The sequence below is a fragment of the Cottoperca gobio genome, chromosome 8 (assembly GCF_900634415.1).
Source record: "Cottoperca gobio chromosome 8, fCotGob3.1, whole genome shotgun sequence".
Taxonomy (NCBI): domain Eukaryota; kingdom Metazoa; phylum Chordata; class Actinopteri; order Perciformes; family Bovichtidae; genus Cottoperca; species Cottoperca gobio.
The window spans coordinates 5,590,697-5,618,423 of record NC_041362.1 but is presented as its reverse complement, the minus strand read 5'-3'; the positions used below and the strand labels follow the sequence as shown (position 1 = coordinate 5,618,423).

At 38.6% G+C, this 27,727-nt stretch overlaps 2 protein-coding genes across 2 annotated transcripts in view; both read right to left on the bottom strand.

Annotated features, from left to right (window-relative positions):
• kcnh6a (potassium voltage-gated channel, subfamily H (eag-related), member 6a) overlaps positions 1-18,232 on the bottom strand; it is a 29,128-nt gene extending 10,896 nt beyond the window's left edge. Inside the window, exons 1-7 of the mRNA XM_029437058.1 lie at positions 18,157-18,232; positions 14,156-14,386; positions 11,849-11,998; positions 11,601-11,719; positions 10,503-10,812; positions 8,824-9,026; positions 216-641 (exon numbers count right to left, since the gene is read on the bottom strand). Coding sequence (XP_029292918.1) covers positions 216-641; positions 8,824-9,026; positions 10,503-10,812; positions 11,601-11,719; positions 11,849-11,998; positions 14,156-14,386; positions 18,157-18,232 — 1,515 coding nt within the window. The remainder of the gene's footprint in view (positions 1-215; positions 642-8,823; positions 9,027-10,502; positions 10,813-11,600; positions 11,720-11,848; positions 11,999-14,155; positions 14,387-18,156) is intronic.
• A 6,098-nt stretch (positions 18,233-24,330) lies between these two features.
• gfap (glial fibrillary acidic protein) lies at positions 24,331-27,509 on the bottom strand. The gene is made up of 5 exons (XM_029436977.1): positions 27,504-27,509; positions 27,158-27,378; positions 27,035-27,078; positions 26,871-26,953; positions 24,331-26,659 (listed from the first exon to the last, which is right to left on the bottom strand). Exons 1-5 carry the CDS (start codon positions 27,507-27,509, stop codon positions 26,618-26,620), a joined length of 396 nt encoding a protein of 131 aa, XP_029292837.1. The 3' UTR covers positions 24,331-26,617.
• Between the last annotated feature and the right edge of the window lie 218 nt (positions 27,510-27,727).

Genomic DNA, 27,727 nt, shown 5'->3' with positions numbered 1-27,727 from the left:
GGTGTGCCGACTGCTATAAGTACCTCATACCACCAATCTTCAAACAATCCAAATGCTCCCTTTAACAGAGCCGTCAATTATGTTATTTGTTGCACACAGAGACCCATTTTGTTGTTTTACCCTTTGTCCGTTGTGAAAAAGTTATATTTATCGTTGTCAGAAGCCAAATGTACATGTTGATGTGTGTGAGGCCAATGTCTTCCCTTTGTTCTCACCTCCTCAGACCCGGAGCGGAATATGAGCAGATCGAAGGGGATGGCGGCCACAATGTCGATGAGGAACCAGCCCTTGAAGTAGTGCTGCGCGATGCGTCCCGGCTGGCTGACCACCTCATCGTTGTGGTTGACGTAGGTGGTCCTGAAGTTGATGAGGATGTCCACGATGAACATGACATCCACCACCAGGTCCACCACGTTGAGCGGGTCGCAGGTGTAGCCGCAGGTTCTCCTCCGCTCTTCCTCCACCTCGTTGAGAAGGAAGGCGGCCGAGTACGGTGTGAAGATGGCGGTGTAGATCACCAGCAGCAGGATGACCCAGTCCCATACCGCTTTGAAGGGGCTGTAGTGAAGGATCGTCCATTTGTGGATGCGTGGGGCCTGGAGTTTGTACTCTGGCAGCACGTCAGCACCGAGAGACAACACCTGAGGAGAGATGGACAGGATGGTGAGGATGTTCTTCTCACAGGAACCCTACACATAAGACTGTCCTGCACTTTGCTAATACACACATCCCACACCATCAGATTTAACATTTGTTGTCTTTTTTATTTTTGTTAATTTGTTTTGCACTGTTGTCTCAATCTTGTCAAGTCACCCAATGCATTAAGTTCTGTCTTATCTAGTCTCACATATCATGTCTCGCTTTACTAAAATAAAAATAAACAAATCTCAATCATGACGTTTGTCCATTAATTGATTTATCTGTTAGGAGATGAAAACATGAAAATTAACCTCCAGGCGTTCCTGATATATCGCATTCACAAATATAGGACAGATGTGTGAGGTTACAGTGACCTTGACCTTTGACCTTTGAACTCGTCATAAAAATGGACAATTTGTTGCAGCTGCTTCAAAATAAAAGCCTTCCAGCTAAATGGTTTGGGGTTGCAGGAAGTAGATACTGTTGACTTATTGTAGCAGTAGTTTAGCTTAAGTTAGATTAGAAATGGGTCTAGAGCAGTACAGATAACACTTTACATACCCCATTTAAAAAGTAAAGCCTTATGTGAACAATGAGACACAGACTTTATTTAAACAATCTTAAAGACATGAGCTAAGCCAAACCAAGCGCTAAAGTTGTTCTCAACAAAGCAACATGTCCGTCACAGAATTATCCTGATTACTCCAGAATATTCTCACACAATAAAGTAGCTGTTAATTCAAACAGGGAAATGTGTTAGTACAGTATAAATGACTGGCTGCTGCACACACTATGTAATAATGCTTGTTTGTGGTTTGACACTCAAAGCAAATCAGGCTTTAATGTCTAATAGTCTGTGTCTGAGAGGTAAGTGACAACTTCCTAATAAAGGTTCTCACCAACTGAGCAATATGCATCATTTTAAATGCAGCAAAAAGAACAGAAATAACTCCGGCCTACGACGATATGCAAATGAGCGTATGATCTGGCAACTTTTAGCGTCTTTTGGAGCTAGCTACTTTGATTGGAAAAGATTCACACTGCACCGGACACACTGCATTTTGTTTTTTTCACGGCTTTGTGCCATAAATGGAGCTTTCATTTTCCCGCTGTGGCAGACAGAATTGCATATTGAGCGAGGCTTATATGGAACCAATCGAAACACCAATGGTGTCATATTCTACAGCCATTATAGTGTGCAAGCAACATTTTCTTCATAATGATAAGTTAAAGTAAAACATTTATTTCCAATTTGCCAGTCGCACTGACCGGTACTAGAACTAAGGCCTCTGTGTCCTGGTTCTCATCCTGGTGTCCACAGCAGCAGAGGATGAGGCTCCTCCAAACCCTCTGTAGCCCAACCTGCCTGCTGTGCAGTGGACAACTCCTCTCCTGCATCACTTTCTTGCAGAAAAGCCACAGACTTCTTCAAAACACACAAACTCAGCTCTAACAGTGTAGCTCTATCCGCTCTGCACAGGCACTTTACGAAGTCAGAACAGTAACTGCTGTTTTTAAAGAGCCCACTGCAGCCTCACCTGCCTCTGTTGCATCATGTGATCCCCATTTTATTGAGACCATGTGACATTTTACTAGTGTTCTGATCAATTGTGGACTAGACTAAGTGCTGGCATTGATTGGGAGCCATACAGAGGAGTGATTTTAGTTAATTATGGAAGTTCAGGAATCTATATGGCTGATTTTAAAGGAGCAGTGTGTAGAATATAGTGGCATCTAGCAGTGAGGCTGCAGCTTGCAATCAACAGAATAACCCTCTGCTCACCCCTCCCTTTCCAAGTGTGTAAAGAACCTACGGTGGCCTTCAGGGAACGTGACATCTCTAGAGGCAGTGTTTGGTTTGTCCATGCTGGGCTACTGTAGAAACATGGCGGTGCAACATGGTGGACGACTCCTTCGTATCTATGAAGGGCTCATTCTAAAGTTACGAAAACCTGTGTTCAGGTGATTACACACTAATGACAACATAGTTATGATTATTATATTACATTTCTGCCAATAAATCCCCCTTAATCCTACGCAGTGGTCCCTTGGCTGCTGTGGAAATGCTCTCCTCTAACAAACTGTATAGTTCTGATGTCCCACTGCTGTATCTATATGTACACTAACTAACTAGCCCATGTTAAAAATGCTCTTAGTGCATTGCTGTCCTTCCATCTCCTCACAAACCCTCCAGTGGTGAGACCCTGATTTGCATTTTGGTTTGCATAATTATAGCATAGACAAAAAAAAAGGAGGGGGAGGAAATATGAAGTAAGATCTTAACTAGGAAGAACCGTGGCTTGTATAGAGCTCCATTATACCGTAGCATGCAATGGCTTTTAATGAAAGAGGGATGGCTTCTGCTCTTGCTACATAAATCAGTTTTTATATGACCAATAGACAGCGCATAATATTTGAAAACCAGGATAATGTGGGAAACCTCACAAGATTCACTGAACACAACAACCTCTGGCACTCTTTAGTGTGTCAGCAACTGACCACAGTAGCTGAACAGATGTGACAACACAGTAATGAGAATGTAAACACTAGAGCAAAAGTTCATTCATCCAGGAAATGTTATTGTTGTTATTGATGTTGTTCACAGCTCTGTTTCATAATGACAATCAGAGAACAACTGCCAGTTCGCACGCAACAGCTCTCTGTCGCCTCTCTGAATTTATAACTCACATAGCCGGAGTTCACTGTTTATACGTTCATATTCATATATATTACATTGAGGTGTGAAGTACACGGGAAGCTTAAAGATTCAGCAGGATTTATAATGAAAGCCAGTGAGAAATATATGAAATTGCTGCTTTTAAATGTTAAAAGCACAGCTTGAATACTAAATGTCCACAGAATGGAGTGTAGTTTATCCGCTATTAAAAAAAGAATACTACTTTTATCCTTAGTTTTGAAGTTACAATGCAAAGTGCAAAATCTGACACCTGTAACTAATTTTAGATAATTTTCTTCTTGCACAATGCCAACCATTAAGAACTGTCCAACCACTTAAGTAATGATACAAATCTAAGTTTCTTCCTTATTCCACTCTAAATATAAACACAACTCCTATATATTTACTTAAAACCACAAGAGCGTCTCAAAAGCAAATTGTTATAAAAACAAAGTAAGCTGCAAGATTCTGTGCACAACATTTGAGAAAACTGTCCAAATAGAAAGACAAGACCAAGGTGACATGGCATCAGCTTAACCTGGATGAAGCTGCTTACCTGTGGAGTTACAGTAGGTACGCAGGAAAAGGGGGAAGAGGAGGAAAAGGTGCAACAAAAAAACAGGGAAATGGAGCTGTAAAAGAAAAGGGAGAGTTTGAGGAGGACACCAGGGAGCTTGAGAGACCCAGTAAGGCTGAGGTACTCACAGGCCGCAGGTTATGCTTGTAGCTCATGCTGAAGCGCACCGCAGGGTAAACAGCAGGAGACTGCAAGAGAGAGAGAGGGGGAGGAAATCCCTATCCATTCGTCTGTGCATCTCCCTCTCTCTCCTCCCTTCCCGTAGCCCAACCCTCACTACGGGATCCTCCTTCAAAGCTCAATGAATGACGGCGTCCGCCTCCTCCACTGCTCAGCAAGCAATAATTGCTAAAATCCAAAATAGCCCTTTCCTTTAGCACTCTACTTTATACTCTTCAGTGTTGATATAGGCAGCCTGATTTATGGTTAGAGAAATCATTATGTAAATATTTCTGTATTTACATGCAATGTGTGTCACACGTCTATTTATTTGTGCATTTATTTTGCATAATCCTCTTTGATTCAGCAAATTATTGTCTTAACGTTGACATAGTATTGTGTTATTAAAATAGTATATTTGACGACAGTCATGCAACCCCCTCAATTTAATGAGTTTGGCCAATGAGCATGTCTAGAAGACACTACTTTGCAAATATAAACCTGTTTGACAATTACACTTCAACTGTACACACACACACACACACACACACACACACACACACACACACACACACACACACACACACACACACACACACACACACACACACACACTTCTCAGAATTCCTCTGCAGTCTCCTGTTGTAAGCCAGGGGGCACCACACAAACACACTTGTGCTTTCTACAGTTAACAGTGTTTTACAAGCTACGATCTAGTCAATCACACTGTGTGCTTCATGTTATGCAGACTAATCAATATGCCAAAGATCAATGACAACCTTCATTTCCCTTTTTGTAAGGTGCCAATCGAAATCCAATTATAAAGGCGAGATAATGAACAAATTTATTGTATAATGGTATGTAACAAAACATAAAAGAAACATATGCTTATAGATTGAGGTACATGTAAACAACATGATAAGTTTGGAAAACTTGGTATGCTTATTGACCACTGCTACAGTCTGTTCCCACATGACAGCAGTAACGATTACTGTGACCTAAAACCTGACCTTCAGGGCTTCACATCCGTCTGTGACCCCACGACTATGATACCAATGTGAGTCGAGCTGTTTGAAGACACTACAGCCATAAACATCCGTTTTTTCATGCACTGGTCAATGTTGAGAGTTTGAGATATTTTGCTTGTGGAAAGAAAACATCCAAAATACACATTTAGGTTTTTATTTAACTACACTTTGTCTTTCAGCGTCTGATATTTAAACATTTCAGAAAACTTTAAATAATTGTCTTAATGTAAGTAATTAACTGGGGAAGTTTCATGGTGAGATCTATTACTTAAAAGATTACCCTGTTTACCTGCCGTGTCATTTTACAACATATACGTTTCTCAGAATTAGTTTTCTGAGCCAGAAATCTCCACTCAAGCAGCACTTGCATACATCCTATCTACACACTGACGGCTTTACAGAGGGGTTTGTTCATATATCATTTATAGCCGGATTTATATCACATATTATTCCTAAAAATATGGCAAAACATTTGTTTTCTGATTTATGGAGTCTATTACTGTCAACAAAATGAAACAACAATTTAGAACCGGGCTTGTTCACATTTCTGTTCTGGAAATAAAATGCAAATAAATGCAAATCAGCACATATTTAATAAGAAAATGCCTCATTTGCATATTTAACATAAACATTTTCTGAAAATGTAGAATACAAAAAAAATATTGTCTTAATGTAAATAATCCACGGGGGAAGTTTCTACCCTCTAAGTTTTTACCCTATTCACCCGTGTCTCCCCTTAACAGGACAACAACTCAAACTGGCACCAGCAATGAAGACGCTCGAGAGGACTGCAGTGTGATTTCTGAGCGCAGTTGGAGGTTTGACAGATGCACAGAGAGCATGCCCGCTGCCCTCCACTTCCATTAGCTCTAGAGACCAAGGTCACTGGCATTAGCGTCAAGCCACCGAGTGCTATTCAATAGCCTCACAGCCGTCGCCCTTTTTACTCGCTTTCATAACTATATCTCACCAAAACCTCTCCCCTCGCTCGCGGACAGCTTCACAGTCAGTCTGTTATCCCCACACACACACACACACACACTCTCACAATCTACACACACATCCTCATACACTCAAAGGAGAGGACAGTACTCTCTGCTGAATAGTGATCTTCTATACTGACATTAGATGAAGCAAATGCAACATTATCTCAGGCTGTGAATAAGCAGCACAAAGTAATGAGCAATAACATTTACATTTTTAAATAGTGTTAGTGTAAAACACACTAAGCATAACCTGGATTTACACAGATATTACAAGTATAGTTTTGGGTTTTCCATCAAACGAGATAAGATATCTGCAAAAAAATGTCCAGATAATTAATAATTCTTAATCCAATTCAATTTGTTTAAATGTCTAGTACCAAGAAATAATATCACAAAATGAGAAAGATCAATTGCCACGAGTTCATTTGTACACTATGTTATAAAACAGCGAGTGAAACGAGTTGATTTGTGCTGGAAACAAGAGAAAATGTCTTGTGTGTGGTCTGTCAACAGGAGACATAACAGACACAGATAGCTGTATTAACTTTCTGTGTTCTACATTCCAACAAAAACATATCAAAGAGCGAGACACTGCCATGCTCACGCAGAGGAACACTCTTTATCCAAACTTGTACGTGACGTCAGAAAAGTCGAGATAACAAGTGAAGTGTTCCTGCCAGGCATTTTAGGAAGCCTTCTGTTCTTCCTGTCACTTTTTCCAGGGCCTCAGACGCCATGTTGCTTCCGCATTGTGCAACCGGCTGTCAATATTTTCTATTAATAATAATAACATAATAATGGTTGCAGTTTTAAATGTAAATTTATACGTTGTAAATGGAAACAGAACAACACAAAAACCTCTTGGTTGTGTTTAGTAAAAGAACCTGATTTGGCTTAAAATAAGTATGTTTGTTGCACTAATGTTGACACAAACAGCGGTCTGCCTTATGTTAATTTGACACTTCTATCCACCCTAACTTAATACGTACGCAGACTTCTATGTACTATGATTACAAACGTATTTGTGATACGTCAAAAGCAAAAGTAATCCGGGAGAAAATACATTTTCTTAGAAAGGGAAGGATAAGCCCCACGTGAAGATTATAAGATAGCAGTGTTTTTTTGCTTTGCTCACATACAGACTGACAGGCTTTACACGGGAGGAAATGCAATACGCAATATAAAGAATACATTAAAACAATAAATATGCCAAACTACAATAAACATTAGAGATTGTATGGACCCAGTTTAGAGGTGAAATACTGCCCCCTGTTTCTTTCTCATGTGGCTCAGAATGACACATTGAACCTTTAAGCTATCCTGCTAAAGAACAAACCAAAAGCCAAACAAACAAACAAACAACTGGGCCACAAACAGCCTCTTTTGTTCAGGCTGGTTGGAAACAGAGTCAACTGACCACTCAGATAAACTGTGTTAATGTGACTGAGGGAGCACGGTGCCCCAATTATACCAGTTTATATTATTACCAGTTTCTGGGACTATTTTCCACTAATTTACTGAGGTAATTATTTTGTATTGTATTTCACTACATGTCTTTAAGAGTTACTTTGAATATTCTGATTTAATATTCAATATAAGGTACTGTATGCTCATAAAATGTGTAAACATTTACAAAATGCAACTCTAAAATGTATCTAATTAATTGACCATTGTGTCCTATTTTCAGAGTTCAATCCTCAGATTGGGATCATTTTTCACAATAAGTCACATTTTAAAAGCAAAAACTTTTCTTTTATTAGAGTATTTTTCCATTGTGGTTTTCTGTGTGAGGTAAGTGTGCACAGACACAACGTGGTGTGATGACAGGTGGCTCACACCTTAGGTGAGATTATTCTTTCACACTTTCACCCTGCGACTGCAGATGTCTTTTAGCATCTTCAGTGAGCCAGCAGCAATAAACATTTATAGACATTTTTGTCTGAACTATCTCTGTGCAGAGACAATGAAGGATGTGACAGCACAAGGAGTTCAACTACAATAATGGCCAAAACACTGGACTTATCAAACAGGATGACAGGACATGTAATAAGATGTGATGGATATTATTTCTATTCCTAATGAGTAGAGAGACAAATCTGTCAAAGCTAATATGAAACCTCTAAATATGAGGCTTAACTTGACATAACGTTTTCAAAAACATTAATCCTACAATTCAAAAAAGCAAAAAACAATAACAAATCTGCAAACCATGTTGAAACCAGAGCAACAACCTTATTCTGTGTCTTCATGATGTGGAAACCTTTATAGAAAACTCCTGAAACAAGGAAAACTGCACTGAGAATAGGAATATCTCACCTCGTTTGTTCTTGATTTAAGGAAAATAAATCATGTAAAGTTTAGTCAGGTTTCAATTTACCTTTTTCTATTCTACCCTTAATTGTTCCGTGGGCGCAGGCACATCCATTCTCACATTTACATCAAGCAAAACGATGAAAAGAACATTGTTCCCTTTAGCTTACAGAAATCCAGTCTTTTAGCTCTTAAATTTTGAAATTAAGATAGCAAGCACAGATCACAGTTCTAAGGGCGCAACCACGACATAGAGAAATAAGGAAGTTCACATGTAGAACAATCTTAAATATATATTTAAGTAAGAAATAAGTGTGAGCAACCAACAATAAGGAATGACACATTCAGGACACCAGTAGCTTTGACCACAGAACGATTCAACAAGAACAAAGATGGTGTTTATCATCTCTTCTTTTTTTAATCGAGATGTTTAAGGACTCGTCTCACCTGAGTGACGTGAGTGACCTTCTCGGTGACGTTTTGGGTTCGGTCTTTAATCTTGCTGGGCGCGATGATTTCAATTTCAGTGGGTGAAGGAGGTCCCATCCGGTCCGAGCCAAAGGTGAGAGTGACCTGAGGAATGCGGCCGATGGTCCGATGTCGCATCAGGTCTGAGTCCGACGTGGAGTTCAGAGTGCTGGGCTTCAGATCTGCAGCAGAGAGCAGCAACATCAGACATTAAGACTTAAAAACTCATTTTATTTGAATGATAATGATTTCTTGAATTCGCTATGACCTACTTCTAAATCTGTAAGTGTCCAGGTGTGGACAGAGTGAGAGTCCAGAGTATGATTGGAACGTGCACAAAAGATATTTGTGCAGTAATGTGCAATTTTAGCACAAATGGAACACAAACCCACACACAGTCAGACACACGGTGACACAGGGGGATTGATTGTGATTGTGCTGGAACAACCATCAGGCGGCTGCACGTGCTCAGAGCAACGCTCACTGCGTTATGGATGTTGGACGTCTGTTATCTTGGATCTCTCTTTCTCTCTATTTATCGTTTTTCTTGTCTGACAGAACAGAAAAGATTTCTTTTTATTTTACCAATTTTTAGTATAGTAACAAATATTATACTATGGTTTAAGATCAACTCATTATTATTACATCCCTCTCTTCCTGTCGTCTCTTTACTGTCGCTGTCCGAAAGGCAAAAAATGCCCAGAAATATAATATAATATGGAAACTCAAACATAGATTCAGTCAACATTTTAGCCACTGTTCTCTACAAGCTCTATTAAATTGCATATATTATATAAATAATGTTTCTTGGACCTGGCATGAGTTAAATGTTTTGAATCATCCTATTTTTCCCTTTACCCTTGATAAGTGCCGTATAATAATAATACTAATACTAATACTAATACTAATACTAATAATAATAATAATAATAATAATAATAATAATAATAATAATAATAATAATAATGTATTCTGAGGTGTGCTTATATAGAATATAATGAACTTGGTGAAGGAAACCTCTTTTCTTCCTTTTCTGGCAAATCTCCTGGTGAAAATGATCAGTTTTCACCAAATGTTTGTTTGGATGCAAAACCTTGATGGATCCAAAACACAACCTTTTTCAAAGGTGATGTGTGTGTATAATTTTCTTTTCAATTTTTCCTTTTGCGTTCCGTCTCAAAGTTGCTCCTTGTTTATTTTGAACATAGATAAGACCCAATGTGGATTATGTTCTTTTCAAGATCTTATATGATTTAACTTAACGTAATGTTCTTGTTGTTTGAGTTAACAGTAATCAAACAATTGTCTTAAAAATGAAAGTGTGGCATCTGTAATAATAATTTAATGTAATATTCCAAAGGACAAGCTTGGACTGGCAATAAGTCAGTATTATTACTTGCTCTCATATCATAACAACAATATCTTTCTGTGCTCATGTCAAACTGAGTAAGTTTAATTACATCAAAACTTGAAACCAATGTAACCAAAACACAAATATGTGGAGAATGTTGTGATTGCATTTAGAATGATACAATGTTATATTCCTGTCAGATGTTTAATGGGAATATATAAAATGTTAATATACATTATATCTGACTAATATGATGAAAGTCTTACTGTAATAATAACAACGAATTCCCTCTGAAGTCAGACACTCACTGCTGTTTGTTCGGGAGTCACCAGGTTGATTGCTCCATTCTGCCCTCATGCCATCAATCTTGTCCAGTGATGAGGCGCGTCGGAGGCTGCGGACACTTTCCCGGGAACAGCTCAGAGGTAAGGCCCCCCTGGGGAAGGCGTTGTCGGGGTCCAAGCAGTCTGTCAGCAGGGAGCGCCGCTTGGTGGAGGACTGGGCTGCAGAGGAGGGAGGATCCAGATCCTGTTCTATCAGGGCTTCTGTCTCAGACTGCAAGCAGCACTCTTTCGACGGGATTCGAAACTCTTTGAGGGGGACGTCCTCGCTGTTTGGCTGTCGAGGACAGACAGCAGGAGGTCTTAAGTGTAGGCATGGGACAATATGAACATTTCATGTCATGATTATTTTTCACTTCTCTACCATGACAGTGAGCTGCACAGCTCATGTGAGGCTAAGTTCACTACAATAAACTTATTGTGAGTGATTTTTTTTATTGCAATCCTATGTTGTCCCTTCCCTGCTTAGGTGTACGAAAAATATTTTAAAAAATCACACATTTCTTTGCAAACTCACAGCAGTGGACCTGCAACATAAAAGGAATGTTTCATCCCTGGCAAAAAATCCAAACATGTACATGTGCCTGACTTGATTCAATACAGTTCTGGTTTCAGGTTAAATACTGTCAGGAAATAGTTTTTCACTAGAAGTGATTCATGAAAACCCAGGAGAACTCCTAAACAGAAGTACGGAGACTCTGAGAAAAGAAGGACAAACTCAATAATGGATTTCCCCCTCTCATTCTTTCCATTGCTGTCCTTTGTCTTCGAAGTTCAAACTGATCTCACGGCTATTTGAGGCAGCCAACATGTGAAACAGCACGATGGTTGGAATTTCATATCTGTACACCAAAATAATTAGTTATCTGTAAATAATTTGAGAGCAAAATGCTTTTTGTTTTGTGCTCTTCAAGCAAGCCTAATCGTTTATCAGTACATTCAAAGAGTCAGTCACTGCGATGCATATTAGACATGTAATATTATTGTATGTGTAGATTTGAGCTACTCTCACATGTCACTACGCACTGGAGCATTGCATTATCTCGTGTGTGTACACCGCCTCACCTGCAGGTAGTCCACTACCACTCCTTCAAACTGATCTTTGGAAAGTGAAGGTCGTTGCATGGACCGCAGCACCGGCAGCCTCATCTTCAACCTGCGATTCTGACCTGAGGGGGGAAAGTCTGTGTTAAACCCAAAACTTTTATCTACTACAAATCATGTTCATATGTGTATGTACAGTAATTCATATAGTTTATCTCCCAAAGTGTATCATGCATGCCAGGTATGAGACAAATGTTAAAGGTTTTTACAGTAAATCAATCCTTGGGCGAATCTGTTCCTGAGGCCTGACTTCTTGAGAGTAGGATCAATCAGCTCCTGGAAGTCAAGGATGAACATGATGACGATGCTTTCCTCGTTTTTTACAGGGACAATGTCCACCAAGCACGGCCTGCAGGTACCTTTTGACACAGAGAGAGACAGCCTTTAATAGGAAAGCAGGAGGCGCCCGTATTTGAACCAGGGACTTCTTGATCCGCAGTCTGATGCTCTGCCACTGAGCGATACACCAACACACAAAACCTGTCACAGCCATGTGATTTTTACAGCAGGCAATGATACCTAAAAAAAGACTAAATGAGCAACACTTCCGTCAGGTATAACTTCACCCTGCAATCAGTGTGGTCTAAAAATAGTAATGGGGGAGAGGGCAGTCACACACACACACAAACACACACACACACACACACACGCTTGCATTCACACATCCAATCTAAAAAAACTCTGACAGGAATTTATTCTGGAAAAATCAACCTAGGCAGTGAATGCACATTGTATCCACTTGTTGGCCTTTTCAGTCTGGAAGAACAGCAGGAAGCAGGAGACAAAACAAATAGATGCTTAGTGGATTTGAGCTGGCATGCTGATCGCATTTCCATGACAACAGCTCTCTAGACTGCATGCCCCATGCCCAAATGTCCAAAGTAGCAAAAGACATGTGTGTGTGTGTGTAAACAGTAAACGTACTTGTATTTATGGTGGATGACAGTAATTGGCTTGAGCCTGGTGTGTTTGCTGGCCTCTATCATGTGTTTCTGCCTCAGAGCTTCTGTGCAAGTGACTGATAAAAAGGTGAAAAAGGAATTAACTGGTCGCAGGTGACAGACATTACGGAGGCAAAATGCAGACCCGTGCACAGGTTCAGTCTGTAGCTGTCGGCGGCATTAAGGTTAAATCATAGAGTCAAGAGAAAAAGAAGACTTGAGAGGAGGGAACGTTCAGTAAAATGCCACGATTGCCAAGTTTAAATGTCTGTGTCGCTCTGTTTTTTCCTTGTGTTCTTTCACTTTCTCTCATTATAATTCTAATATCACCATCTCTGCGTCTCTATACTTTTCATTCCTTGCTGCTTCCCCAACTGTGATAATTATATTTTTAGTTTGCTCATAACTTTTTTTCTAAAATTCAAGTTCTGCACAAAAGACAAATACAGGTGGAGAATGTGAAGGAAAGCATGGGAAAGATTGTTGAGGAGGGAGGAGAGTAAGGTTGTATCAACAAACCAATATGGCAGAACAGGAGAGTCAAAACAAATGTGCATCCATACGAGCAGATTTTAAGAAGAGATTAAACATATGATGCCGAGTGTGCCTGCGTGGTCTCGCTGGGGAGGCGACTCAGTAACGAGAACACACACTACATGATTTAAAGCCTGATAATAAAACCCATAACTGATTTTCAAGACATCTGCAGTTGTTTGCAAAAAACATGGCAGTTCACCGTGAATGGTCCCCACACATGGGTAAATGTTCTTTGTTTGATTTTTATGACTAGAGTCTGTGAAAATCTGAATGTGATTCTGTTTGAAGACAAGACTTTACAGAGTCAATTAGGATTTTAAAAGCATTCTGCATGTTCATGGAGTGAGGCAGATTGTCTTGTTGGTCATATAACTCGTTGAACAAAATGATTGTTTAGGCAAACATCATCTATGTGCACCTGGCAGATCTTCACTGACACTTTACACCACGTTGAATGATTGTTATTGAACGAAATCGACTGGTCTCGTTAGGAAAATGAGTCGTATTATACTAAACTATTCCCATCAGCCCCAGCTGTACATTTCGTCTCTAAATTGGCTGTCCTCACCAGAAAACATGTTCTCACAAAAAACAACCTCTTAGTCATGCGAATAATTTATGTCCTCGTTCTGTATCCACATAAATTTAAAACCAGGGAAAAAATATCTTGCAAGGTCAGAAGCAGCATTTCTTTTTAGCTCAAATTTTACATTCTATCTTAAAAGACTTGTCAAGCTTAGAAAATGTAACATGATTTAACTTTTAGTCTCAGCACTTCTCAACACTTTTTGTATGCTAGAATCTAAAATGTTATCACTTTTCCCAATCCATATTGTAGAAATTAAGAGCAGGGGATTAGGATATGTCCGATCACGTTCGATAGATCAGATCAGATGGATAGCAAGACAGGGAAACATACTGCTACTGTTTACTGTTTTCATGCAGTAAAGACGTCCAATACGCCAGATTTTGTGATGGCCAGAATGCTCCTACCCAGGTACCTGAGGTTGCAAACACGTCTTTCCTCCACTGTCTTACCTTCCTTATCGTAGTAGAGGATCTCCACCTTGTGTTCTTCGGAGCCTAGCAGAGCCTGAGCCAGTTGGGCCAAGGCACTCTTCATGGTGCCGGGCCCCACCAAGAACTGGCAGGTACAAGGCTGCTGCATGATCTCCGCCCTGGCAAAACCAAACATCTGGCAGAATCCTTCGTTGCAGTAGATGATGCCACAGTTCTTCATCTGGGCGTTGGCGATCAGAAACTTGCGATCTGAAGGATGGAAGTCACTTAGCATCATATTCCAGTTTAAAAAGGCAATAAATCTATGTGCCGTAAATGATGGTTGAAGTAAGAAACTAATCAATTTAATTCTAAACAATATACACCTTCAAAATTCTAGTAAGGGTGGCCAATAGCATGCAATAGTAAGCAAAGTATTTCACTTTTAATACTATAAAACGTAATAATAAATAATCAGTGTAGATATCAATAAATTAGGAAAGTTTGTAAAAAAAATATTTTAACCAAAATGGCCCAGATCTTTATCTTTAGACACTCAATTTGGAAAAGACTTAGTAGAAAAACTATTAAAATACTTTAGTATTGTTGAGTATTCAGTGTGGCTTACAAATTGCAAGAAGATGCTTTGTCCTTTTTGTACGTCGCTTTGGACAAAAGCGTCAGCTAAATGAACTGTAATGTAATGTCCAAAGGCATTCACCAAAAATACTAAGAGAAAGAGTCTGTTGTCAAACTAGTCAAAAAGCAAGTGTTGATATATACAATTGCTATTACCGCCACTGATTAAATGTTAAAAGGGCTTGTCATATTAGTCTGCTATACTGCTCTACGAAGACAGATAGCTTACTAAACTTAAAAAGAAAAAGAAATTATGTATATATTAAAGTTTATAGGCTGGTTAGCCAAACCATGTAGGCTAACAGATAGATAAATTGTCTAATTAATTGTCATATTATTTTCCATCTTACCTTTGGAGAACATATGGAAACCTCTATGGTGTCTGGGGCTGAGGTTGCATTTACAGCTAATGTTACTTTGCTATGTTAGCTTGTAATATTTAGCAGGAGAAATTTAGCTAGCTGCTGTTAGGTCTACTTTTTCTATTGGGTGGATTTAGCTGCTGCCTCATTCACATTATTACTGAATTACTAACATGATTGGATTGTCAAAATCTATTTTCCAGTTACGTTAGGAAACATGTAGTAATAAAGAGTCAAGGGAATTTGGCTTTAGCTAAGGCTAGCTGTGGCTATCTTACCAGCTAGCTTCATTTAAGCTAACGCTATGAACGCTAACGTTTTTAGCTCTATTTTGTAGCCTTGCAAACATTATTGTTACATGCTGATACATTTCTATGCAATACTAATATTTATGGTAAAGAAAATCAAATTCTGGTCTTTTTGGATATTGGATATTTACAATACAATTGCACTTGCACTGTTTTAATAAAACACGCTCAAAGGATGATCAAAATCTCTTCCAGTCTCCTCTCAACAATCAGTTTAAGTGGAGTCACAGAGGGGAGCTGATTAAGTCCACCTCTCTGTGGTGCTAATGTCATCATTTCTCCCGGGACACTGAGGAGAAGAGGTGGGCACTTTAACATAAGAGCCCCTGTGGCGTCACACCTGCTCTCATGTGACCTGTGGGAATTTACAGGTTGTTGACGTCTGTCAGGATTAGCCTGTAACATTTCACCTGACATTCTTTTATTATTCTCATTTTGCGATAATGATGTCAGATCCTTTACTTTAGTAAAAGTATGAATAATATCACACTGTAAAAAATACTCTGTTACAAGTCCTGCATTAAAAATGTTACTTAAGTATATCAATATGTATGTGTGTACTCAAAGTATTAAAAAGTACTCAATGTATAAAATGGCCCCTGTGACTGTTATGCCATTATATAGACCTATTCATGAGATTATTGTTACTCATACATCAATGTAAAAGCAGCTGTTGTGGTTGGTTGAGGTTGGTTGAGGTGAAGTACTTTTCTATACTGTTGGGAAGTTTAACCGTCAGATAATTGTAGTGGAGTAAAAAGGCACAATGTTTTCCTCTGAAATATAGTGATGTAGAAGTAAACAGAGGCATAAAAGTACAGTATTTGAGAAAATGCACTTAGTTATATTCCACCACATACTGTATATTTCCCCTCTAAACTGACGACTACTTTTGATACTTTCACCACATTGAGCTCATAATACTTCTTTATTTCTTACTTGAGTAGGATTTAAGATGCAGGACTTTTACTTGTAATACAGAATTGTTTACATTGTTTTATTGGTACTTTTACTTAAGTAAAGGATCTGAATACTTCTGCCACCACTGCAAACTGGACCACAGTAATGCTTTTTCCGGCGATGTCAAATCTTTGAGTATTAACTCAGTTACTCTGCACTCAGAAAAAAAAATCCTTAATAGTAATTCAATGCGCATATACCATTCAGTTCCTGTTATTGATGATCGTAATGTACGTGGCATTGTCAACAGCATGCCAAAACATTGTCCACCATTAAATTGAAGTAGGACAGTTTTGTTCGAAGGCTGCTAATGGAGGAGTTCAATGAGCTGAATGAAAAGTACATAAATATCCTCTGACTGGCCCTTTTATTATCCTGTGGTGGAACTGGTTAGAACAGCTGCCCCACGCAGATGAATTGAGGGGACTCTTCCCTCAGTCCTTCTCTAAAGTAAATGGGTGAGCCCCTCTGGTGGAAAGCACATCCAGTCCAAAGTCATTATATCTGGGGCTCAGAGCAGAAACACTGATCGTTACACAGTTGCTAAGCAGCACCGCTGTGGCACGTGCACTCACCTGGCCGTGCACGTGCATGTGGCTGCGTGTGCACACATACACATTTAGGGACATACAGTAAAGGCATTACATAATAGAGTTTTTTTTAAAAAGGAGCTTCAGAGATTTGAGTATTATTGGCCCCAGATGTTATCAGACTAAAACTAATTTGGAGCAAAAAAACTATTTCTCTTATTTCTGTTATTGGTCCATAGTGAGGTAGGCAAGGAGAAATGTACGTGGAGAAAAGGTAAAACCGAAAAACAGACTTTGATTATATTTCATTAGATATAATTATTTATAGTGTAAACAAGAAATTACAACAGCAAAAATGTAAATGACTGAGATGCAACGTTCACAACATATAAGTAATCCAACATCTGAAATCTTTTTCTTTTTAAATGTATAAGCGGTGTTTTCTCGTTGCAGTGGAATATATGAGCTAATGGAACATATAATTAGGCATCAGGTGAGCACACACAAACACATGCAGGTGCAACAACACCTCAAACATAAAAGGAGCAGCGTGGACGGGTCAACATCACTTATACAAAGCAGATAAGTTTTTCAATGTAACACAAAAAGCCTGTCAGTCTGCCAGCTGTTCAGGAAATGAAAGAGTCTAAATTAAAATGATAGATTAATGATACAAGTAGCCTTTTTGTAAATGACAACATGCTGTATGTATGCTTTATAACTGAAATTAATTAACAAAAAAATATACTTTGGCACCCACTTTTCTTACCCATGCACATTATTCATTAGGCTACTGTAATTTAAAAGTACATACAATCCTGTTACATTCACAACAATGCTCTATTTTTACAATCCATGTACTCTTGGCCCACTAGTCCTACAGATGATAACCATAAGCTGTCAAAAAGGCCTTTTCCTTCCCCACACGGACTGAGAAAATGATCATATGCCTCTTTTAATAGCAGATGTTACTAATGGAGGGCAAACTCTTTTCACTCATTTTCTTTGCATACCTGTTTGAGCTGGCAGCCACCTTCATCGTATTAATTAAAAGCATTCAACATACATTACATCTTCATCGAAATGATAAGGTTGGCTTTGTAGGATGTTTAAAAGTGATAAAATACGCATATTGTTTTTTTGTTACCACTGGTGGGTGATTGTTTAACCTGCAACTGTGTGTGTCCGCACTTTGACAGCATCTCATGATCATAACTCAATATCATTTCATGTGCACTTACTTTGCTCGTCGAATTTCCTGATGATAGTGTCCAGGTAGGTGTTCTGGAGCGCAACATGACCGCGTCTCACAGGCATTTTGGTGCTGAGAGAAAAGACTTCTCCGGCACATGAACCTTACTAGTAAAAAAAAAAAAAAAATAGAAAGGAGATTTAAAGTGCCACCTGTGAAGAAGACAATCTGTTTCCACTCGGAGCACGAGCGTCAAAATAAGGGTTAGATTTCTCTCGGAGGCTGCAGCTGATGGTGAGGGATGAAGCGCAGGAGAATGATGAGAGGAGGTCTGGTTGCCAGGGCGATAGCAGATGCAGGATGTTGCACGCGGATAATGTTGAAAAAAAAAAACGAAAAAAAAAAAAAGTGCACTAGGATACTGCAAAAGCCATATGCAACATTTTCTTAACCTTCAAAATGAAAAGACAAACAGATTCCCCACGATTAGATTTTTTCTCAAGGCGGAGAAGGGAGCTTGTTTTGGGAGAAGAAGTTGGGAACAGAAGCTGAGGGATATCTCAGTTTAATTAAATCGCAGCATTCTCCCTCAGGTTTTGCCACTGCACGATATGCACGGCAGAGAAGAAGCTCCTATCAGCCAGATTCTCTGGCTCCACTCCCCTTCCACCTCCCCCCGGCTCGACAGGAGCGGCTGTCAGCAGCGACAAGTCAGTCCGAGTTATCCAGGTCATAAACGGAAGTCAATTTTGTTAGCCTTTCAAAATAGAGCCGAATAATGTATTTCGCGTTTCCCCCAAAACTTTCTTTATTAAGAACCAAAGAGGTATAACAACAATGTTCATAAAAACGATTAAAACCCACTGCCAGAATAATCCAACATGTATTCAGTTTAAGTATTTTTAAGTATTTTAAATATCATATTATAGCATTGAGTCAGATCATTTTGATGTGTGGATGTGAAACTTAACAAGAATGATCAGAAGCTGATAAAATGCATTTATCTGTACTTTAATATTTATAAAGTTTTGCATATCTGTCCAAAAGAAATTCAAATGATCACGATAAAAGAACAAATATTGTTTCACTATCTGAATTACAAAAAGCACATGTTATATGAAATTAATCTATATGTATCTTAAATCTGAATGCATTTCTTGTTCTCTGAATACAACATGCAGGATTAAGGTAACTTGAAATTTGCTTTAAGATCTATCCAAGGTGGCCGACACAAGCTGAATACTTTGATAGCCTGGCGGTATCCCAAAATAGTTTATTTGTTAGCAAACCCACCATTTTTAAAATTTTGTTCTAATACTATAATCAAATCCTGGCCCCTGGAAATAGTTTTTCTTTCATAATCATTGTTCACAATTTGCTATTGCTACAATATAGATTATATATATAATACAATGACATCTAAAAGCCTTTTTTTGGGTCATAATTAAAGATGCACTGTCTGAATGCTGTTGCAGTGTCCTCAGATGCCCCCAAAATCTCCTCCAAGCTTATGACATTTCAATAAATGTAGAGGTTTTAAAAAAAAACCAGGGGCAAGGATTGGGGGAAACAATACAGCATTCTTTAGTAAATATTTCTTAATAGAGCGATGATTTATTTTGAAAGTCTATGTCCTGAAGTGATGTTTACCCTATCTGTGATTATTTGATCTGACACTGACAGAGTGCAGACCCTCATCAGTCTTCTCTGCTTCACTCCACAAGTCTCTGAGCTCAAAATAGCAGCATCCCCTTTCTCTGTGGCTGCCAGCACACTTCTGGAGTATTATATTAATCTGTACTCATGATAAGCTTTAAAATGGAACCCTTGTTTGAGGTCCTGTGAGTGTGTGTGTGTGTACATGTGTGGTGTCCTGTCCCCTTTAAATCTTTCATAAAATTATTTGAATTGTAAAAACGTGTATGTTGAAGCAGCTTTTTTCTCTGTTCTTTAGACTGACTTTATGAGGTACACATGTGATTAATTCAGATTTGCAAAACCCAACAATCCTTGCAATTAAGCTTTAATGACGTGTGTTTTCTCCTAGAATTGAGTCTTATGACTTTAAAGGACTACAATCATCTCCCTGAACCTAAAGAGGAGACATTTAGCTGGCACAAGCTGCGTATTGAGAGATACAGCAGACAACCAGGCCAGAATTTCAATTGTATACCTACTTAAAGGTCACATGATGGGGCTCAAAGTGGCTTCTTGGCACACACACACACACACACACACACACACACACACACACACACACACACACACACACACACACACACACACACACAGCTCGCTCTTTGAATCTGTTTTGGAGCTTACTTCCTACCCTTAAGAGATTATTGCCAAAATATGCACTCTACTTAATTCTTACAATTTAGAACCTGCAACGTTTAATAGAAGACAGTGGGAAGAAGAACTTTCTGAGGACATATGGCAAGCTACATTAGATACACGCATCTTCAATTTGTTTAAAACATAAAGTAATACAATTTAAGATTGTACATAGACTGCATTGGTCTAAAGCAAAATTGGGCCAATTTACTCCAAATATTGATCCTAACTTAGTGTCTAAGGAACAGCACCAGCCACTGTATCATATTAATATTTTGCATGATAGCCTTTGCTACGCTCCTAGCTAGGAGATTTACACTGCTTAAATGGAAAGAAAGATTTCCTCCAACTTTAAAGTTTAGGATTAGAAGTCTTATGCATCATCTCATCCTGTAAAAAAAAAGAAGCTATTTCATAAACTGTGCCCTCAATTTATACACCATTTTGCAACAAGTTGTGGATTAGGTAAAAGATGGACACCTCAGACATTTCATATCTATAACCCCACCCCCATTTTAATTCTCCTTTTCTTACCTCTTTGAATAGCCTAAAAAAGAAAAGAAAAATAGAGAAGATCATAAAACTATTCCTGACCCTATAAGCTGGATGCTGGTGACCTAACATCCAAGAAGTCATCGCTCCACTTTGTCCTCAGAGAAGTAGTTGGTATGTGTTCGTTGACAGGGGTTCAGTCTGTAAAGGGTGTTGGGAGATCAGAGTGGCTTCACGGGTTGAGATGGTTGCTCTGTGTTTTGTCTCAATGGCCTTGATGAAATGAGGGCTAAAATTAACCAAGGAGCCCACATGCCTTCCCATGACCCCTTTGTGTGAGAGCCAACTAAGACAGGAATGTGCAGTAAGGAGGGCAGTGAAAGACAAAGAGCGTTGGCTGCAACACTGGATGATCAGTGTGAGTTTGTGCAGCATCCCACTGATATCTGCTCATATCCGAATCATATCAAATATTATTATTTTTTAACTTCACCAAGGATGTTGTTTTCTGACCCGTTTGTCTTTTTGTTTGTATGTTTATTATTCAGCTGGATTAGTTAAACTTGAAATTTGCATGAATTTTATTTGGTTTGGATTTACGTCCAGGTGGTATATTATATTATATTATATTATTATATATCATATTATATTATATTATATTATTATATATCACATTATATTATATTAAGTGTAATTAAATTAAATTAAATGCAATTAAATGTAATTAAATTAAATGATATTATATTATGTTATATTATATTAAATTATACTATATTATATTATATTATATTATATTATATTAAATTATATTATGCTATGTTATATTATATTATATTAAATTATATTATATTATATTATATTATATTAAATTATATTATTATATTATATTATATTATATTATATTATATTATATTATACTATATTATATTATATTAAATTAAATTATATTATATTATATTATATTATATTATATTATATTAAATTATATTATATTAATTATATTATATTATATTGAATATATATGAATCGTTTATCCATAAATAATAATGTCAGCAAATAGTTAAAAATGTCACAATTTCCTTAAGTCCAAGGTGACATCTTCAGATGTTTTATCCAACCAGCAGTCCAAAACCCAAATATATTTAGTTTACCGTCACATAATATAAACAAAAGCAACAAATCCAAACAACTTAAAACCTTGAACTAGATAATCTGTGGCCTTTGTGCTTGAAAAAGAAATTTAAATAATCAGTTCGGTTATCAAAAGAGCGTCAGATTAATTTCATATCAAACAATGAATTGAATTATTGTTTCAACTGTAGTTTATTTCGATGCTCAAATCAGATGCAGATTAAACATCGTAAGGAAAGACTTGATCAGAGAAAACTCCATTGAAATCATTACTATCACAATTAAGCAGATTTGCGTCATGACTTCCTGGAAGTCCATGCTTGTGTATTTAAAAAAAAAAAGTCTTGGCATTTTCTAATAAGACTGGGTGACCGTGTGTTTTCATGTTTTCTATAGTTTACATGACAGCTGTTGTCACCTTGCACCCGCTCTTTTTCCCATCTTTGCTCCTTCCCGGACCTGTGGAACAGCTCTGCACGGGAAAGTGTTTCAGAGCCAGACGTGAGGACCAGAGCCCCGACCGCCTGAAACTTTTATCTGCCTGGAATTCCTTCAGCTCAGGGTCGACTTCTGTGCAGACCTGAGACTCACCATTTCTCTGATAAGAGCCGGGGAAAAACAGATGCATACTATACTTTACACACACTCAGTTACACTTCACATTGAATTGCACTTCAATACACACATCTACCTAAAGAATGATGCGTTAAATTGAAGTACATACTGAAGCTCAGGACAAAAACCTGCTCTTCAAGATAACTTGATTATAGTTAATGACTAATGCCACATTTATGTGCTGCTGGAAAGCTTAGTCCTGGATTACCATGTTGGGTCTTTAAGCGCCTGGAAGTCAAATGTTTAGTTTGGCAAACTATAATCATGCTGAAATGCATTTGTATGAGTATTCTTTTAACCATATCGAAACGGTTCCTGATGTCATCAAGCCTATTACTTTCTTGTTAAACATGTCAAGTAACAAATAATAAGCAGAAGACAGAAAGAGAGGCCATAATCTAACATTTTGTGCTCTTTATGCTGCCTGTTTTTCGACTATAGCATCGACTTATATTTGTCTTCCTGCTTATATTTAACTTATATAATAAATACAAATGTTCACTGTAAGCAATTAGCCTTTTCAGTCACTTTAAAAGTCTGATTCTTACAATTAAATTGCCAATATGGAAAAGAGTTTTCATTCTCATATATGCCTGAATCCTCACAAACATAGCAGACTCCATGCTGTTTTTTCAGTTGGTTCAAGCTTTTTTAATTGGGAGACATTTCAGTATTTCTTGTAGTGAAGGGAGCAAATGAGACCCAAGATGATCCAGAGAGTGCAACAGCTCTTAGAAAGGATGTGTTTAAACAACGGAGTAACATTAAGCTTAAAGGATTTTAAGAGGAGGTTCAAATTTTTTGCCAAGTTTGTCTCAAAACTCACTTACCCACATTGAAATAGCTTTTGCTTGCTGTCATTTTTCCTCCCTGCTGGCTGTTAATAAAACTCCTAACGTTCTTCCAATGAAAGAGAGATGGGACAAAATCCACAGCCTGGCCGACAGGCAGAAACAATCAGCTATGATTAATAATAGTAATTGTCTGCTGCTGTCCTTCGTCTAGTAGCCTAAAGTTAACTGTCAGAATATATAGCACTCATTACAGTGAGATGAAAGCTGATTATAATGTATATGCAGTACCGTTCAAAAGATGGAATCAGTGTTAAATTGATGTTTTGCTTCTTTCCTTATTTTAACAAGATACCTAATTATTATTTACATTTGAAATAGTTTTGACACAAAAAGAAGAAGTAATTAATGACATTTCCATTTAGTTGATGTCCCCACAGTGTTTCATGACGGGGGAGAATAACCTTCTGTTAATAGGATTGTTTTTGCTAGTAATCCTTCAGTGCAGTTGTACGATGCATGTGGTGCAATCAACATGTGTGAAGATTGAAGAGTAGCTTCGCTAAAGCAACACACCTGTAGATTCCAGCTTGTTATAGGCCTGATTGTGCTCTTGACACTGAAACAGGGACCTGCTTCTTTTCACAATGACTGCTGATTTCTTCTATTCTTATTTAAATGTTGCTCAGAGGTATTCTTTTGTCTCTTTCAGACCTTTCAATTGTCAGTCTGGTTGAACCATTGTGCAGCGTTTTGTTCTCCAGGTACAAAAGGTACTACAACCTAAAAGTATGAAAGACCATCTAAATGCACCCAAAGAAAACCATGAAGAATAAATAGAACATTGTGAGAGGCATCAACTCTAACGAACACAATTTTTATTGTTGTTAAGTTAACATCACGTCATAGCGTGTAGCATTGGTCAGAACTAATGTTATATTCCCATCTGCATAGCTTTCTTCCAAAAGAGATTCTATCTAAGATCGACATTCAAAAACAGTGAATACAAGAGAGAGCTGCATGTTATTGGGAAAACCAGAGAAGGGGTTGAGTGACAGAAGTGGAAGTTGTGGAGGGGAGAAGGTGGGAGGCTCATGGAAACACAAATTCACAGCGTGTCCTTGGCGATGAGCACAGCGACTGCCAGCTTTGGCGTAGCACCACTCATTAGTGTCAGCTGGCTGTCAGCAGCACGGCTTCAGTCAGCGTGACTTCTAACCAAGCAGGAGACTTGGATTACAGGGTTTGGGCTGTGAAGTCCGTCCATCCATCTTCCCTTTCAAAAGAAAGAAGTAGGGGTTTCTGCTGCTGTGGGATTTGTTGAAGTTTATCTCCACAGCACTCTCTCTCTCTCTGCTATCAGTCAAATACTACAGAAATTGGCCTTTGAATTTGGAGAAGGTAGCTTGGTGGATTAACAGGAGCCTGGAGGACACTTCATCTTTCACACACCTCCTCCACACCTCCAACCTGGCTCTGTCCCTATCACCCCCTGCTGGATAAGCGGGCATGCCCTGACGCAGTCCTGGTGTTGAATGTCTTATCAGGTCGTGTTCAGGAGACAGAGGAGACCAACAGCTGAGTGTGCGGTGAATGGAAGATGCAGAAGAGCAGAAGTGAAGTGATGGAGGAAGGTTTAAACAAACTGACATTTGTCCGTGTTTGTTTTGGCTCGTGAGACCTCCCCTCAGGACTGCGCAGGTTTGTACAGACTCGTCTGTCGTTAGTTTGGTTGTACCTGTTGATCGGACATGTGACATCACAGTAAAGGTTGCCATGGTCACAGCTCTCCACAGCCAAGTGGAAAAGATACAAACATTCAGCATCTGCTGTTGGTGCATTCACTTGGGGAAAAAACACAACTCAAATGGACTTTTATTGAAATAGATTTAGACAGAATTCAGTTAAACATAACTTTTTTTAATCAAACTGCTGAATGCTGCTGTAATTTTTGCGAGAGAAATGGAGTCCTGTTGCCAAAAGTCACACATCAAACATAGCTTTGATTAATTTTGGACGCTTCAGTGGTTTTTATCTTGATTGCCTGTCAGCTGTCTGTTTTTGCTAACATATCTTGCTCGACTCTTCAAGCGGACTAATCATTTGGTCTTTAAAATGTCAGAAAATAGGTCTTCTTTGTCGGTCCAAAACCCTAAAATATTCAGTTAAATATGATTTCTTTTAAAACAGAGACATTTCCATATTTGAGAGGATAAAAACAGCTTTTTCTGCCTTTGTTGCATGAAAAAAAATTACTTTAACGATTAAAAGCTTATCAAAATAGTTGGCGATTATATTTCTGTCAAACGACTACTAGTACCGATCGTTGCAGCTACAGACTACAGACTGTCTGGTATGTCATACATAACATTTATGGTTGCATCTCCCGGTTTTGCAGTTTAACCCATCAAAAGCAACCATAGCAGGCAACTCCATGAGGTTCAGAGTTGTAACATGTGAAAAGTAACATCAACACATATTAGTTTGATGATTTGCACTCAACTCCAATCTGTGCACACATCTAATCACCGTGAAGTGAGATGCACTAATTGAAAACACACCTGCAGGTAATACAAGCTGTAACACATAAGCAAATGTTGCTGCTGCTACAACAAAGGAATGAAATGCAAAATAGCACCAGGCAAAGGTTAAAAAAAACAGCTCAAATTCATCTGCTCTAACATACAACGCACCTCTCATTTCCTGCCTAAATCCAATTCTGATGTCTGCAAAACCCCAACTCCCTCTTGTACTTCCCTTGCCACATTTCACATACACATGACCACATGTAAACCTCCACCGTGGTACATATTAGCTGAACACAATCGTTACATTTTAATGCCTCTTCTGTGGCAGCTAATCTGAAACAATGTTAATAATCTGGTCTTCAGTCTAAATTAAAATTAAACCAGTTTCCAATGATTTTCACTGGAACAGGCCAGAGACCATTTCAAGGAGATCGACCTAAATCCTACTCATAGCTGTACAAAAGCTGAACAAAGATGTTTTTGACAGCAATTCTAATAAGGGAGTCTAGGAGCTGTTAATGGTGATTTCATAGTTGTAGGGAACAGATTAGCCTGCAGGTGATGATGAAAGAATAGAAGTGAAGTGATGACTCTGATGGGGGTGATTGAGGATTGAACTTTAAGGAAGATCTTTGTGTTCAGTTGTTGATTCCTTAATGATCTGAAAAGAAAAGACACCAGAGTTACAAATGAGAAAATAACAAATCCCCAGTGAGTTTTTGCTGTACATGGCATCAGGTGTGCTGAGCGACAGTGAATGAGTGTGAAAACGTGCAGAAGGGTTCAACATTGCCCTCCAGAGGGAATGGCTGAGAGGTGCAATGTGCAGAGCCTGCTTCAGTGTGCGTGAGTTGTTTTGTAAAAGCACATACCTCCCCATCTCTGGTCTCCACAGTTCGAACCAGGATGCTCCTCTTCACGTGGGCCTCTGGGGTTTTAGTGTCCAGATTAGTTTCTAAAATATGAATAGAGGAGAGTCAATGCAGTTTAAGAAATACAAGTTTTATGGTCTTATGGATATTCATTTGATACTGACCTCTAAACTGCATGTTGGAAAAGCTCTGAACTGGAATGGTGATCCTGAAGGAAGAAGAAGGAAGAATATTAACAATCATTACTTCTGTTGGTTGTGTTAAAACTCCACAAAGCGCCAAGTCACCTGCTCTCCTCCCCCTCCAGCAGCTTCCTGTAGGTGGCAATCTCGATGTCCAGGGCCAGCTTGACGTTGAGAAGGTCCTGGTACTCCTGCAGGTGTCTCGCCATCTCCTCCTTCAGCGAGTGGATGTCCTCCTCCAGACGGCTCACTGCATCCATGTACCCGGACGTCTCCATGGAAAAGCGGTCCTCCATCTCTCGGAGCTGGCGTTCCAGAGACTCGTTCTTAAGGGAAGGGGCAATTAAAGGACAATTCTGCTGCCAACACTAATAGCCTACTGTTCATTTAGCTACTTTTGTTACAGCTACATCAACTTCTACTGCTGTGTCTTTAGTTTGAGGGTGTTTACATCCATATTGAGTCAATGTTTGTTGTGTTAAAATACAGTTTCATCATCATTGGCGCCAGAATATAAAAGGCTTTCATTTAAAGTTACCACCAATGAATAATGCGAACCTAAGAGATACAAATGCATTATTGTTTATCAAAAGAAGACAAAAGAGTTATCAGGATAGTTTGACTTATAGTCACAAGTCAAGATCTCTTTGTTTGTCACATGACCTCAATCCAACT

Coding starts and splice junctions, on each gene's coding strand:
- gfap (XM_029436977.1), bottom strand. Junction 26,954..27,034: donor TTCCAACATGCAGTTTAGAG/GTCAGTATCAAA, acceptor TTCATATTTTAG/AAACTAATCTGGACACTAAA. Junction 26,660..26,870: donor TGGAGACCAGAGATGGGGAG/GTATGTGCTTTT, acceptor TTTTCTTTTCAG/ATCATTAAGGAATCAACAAC.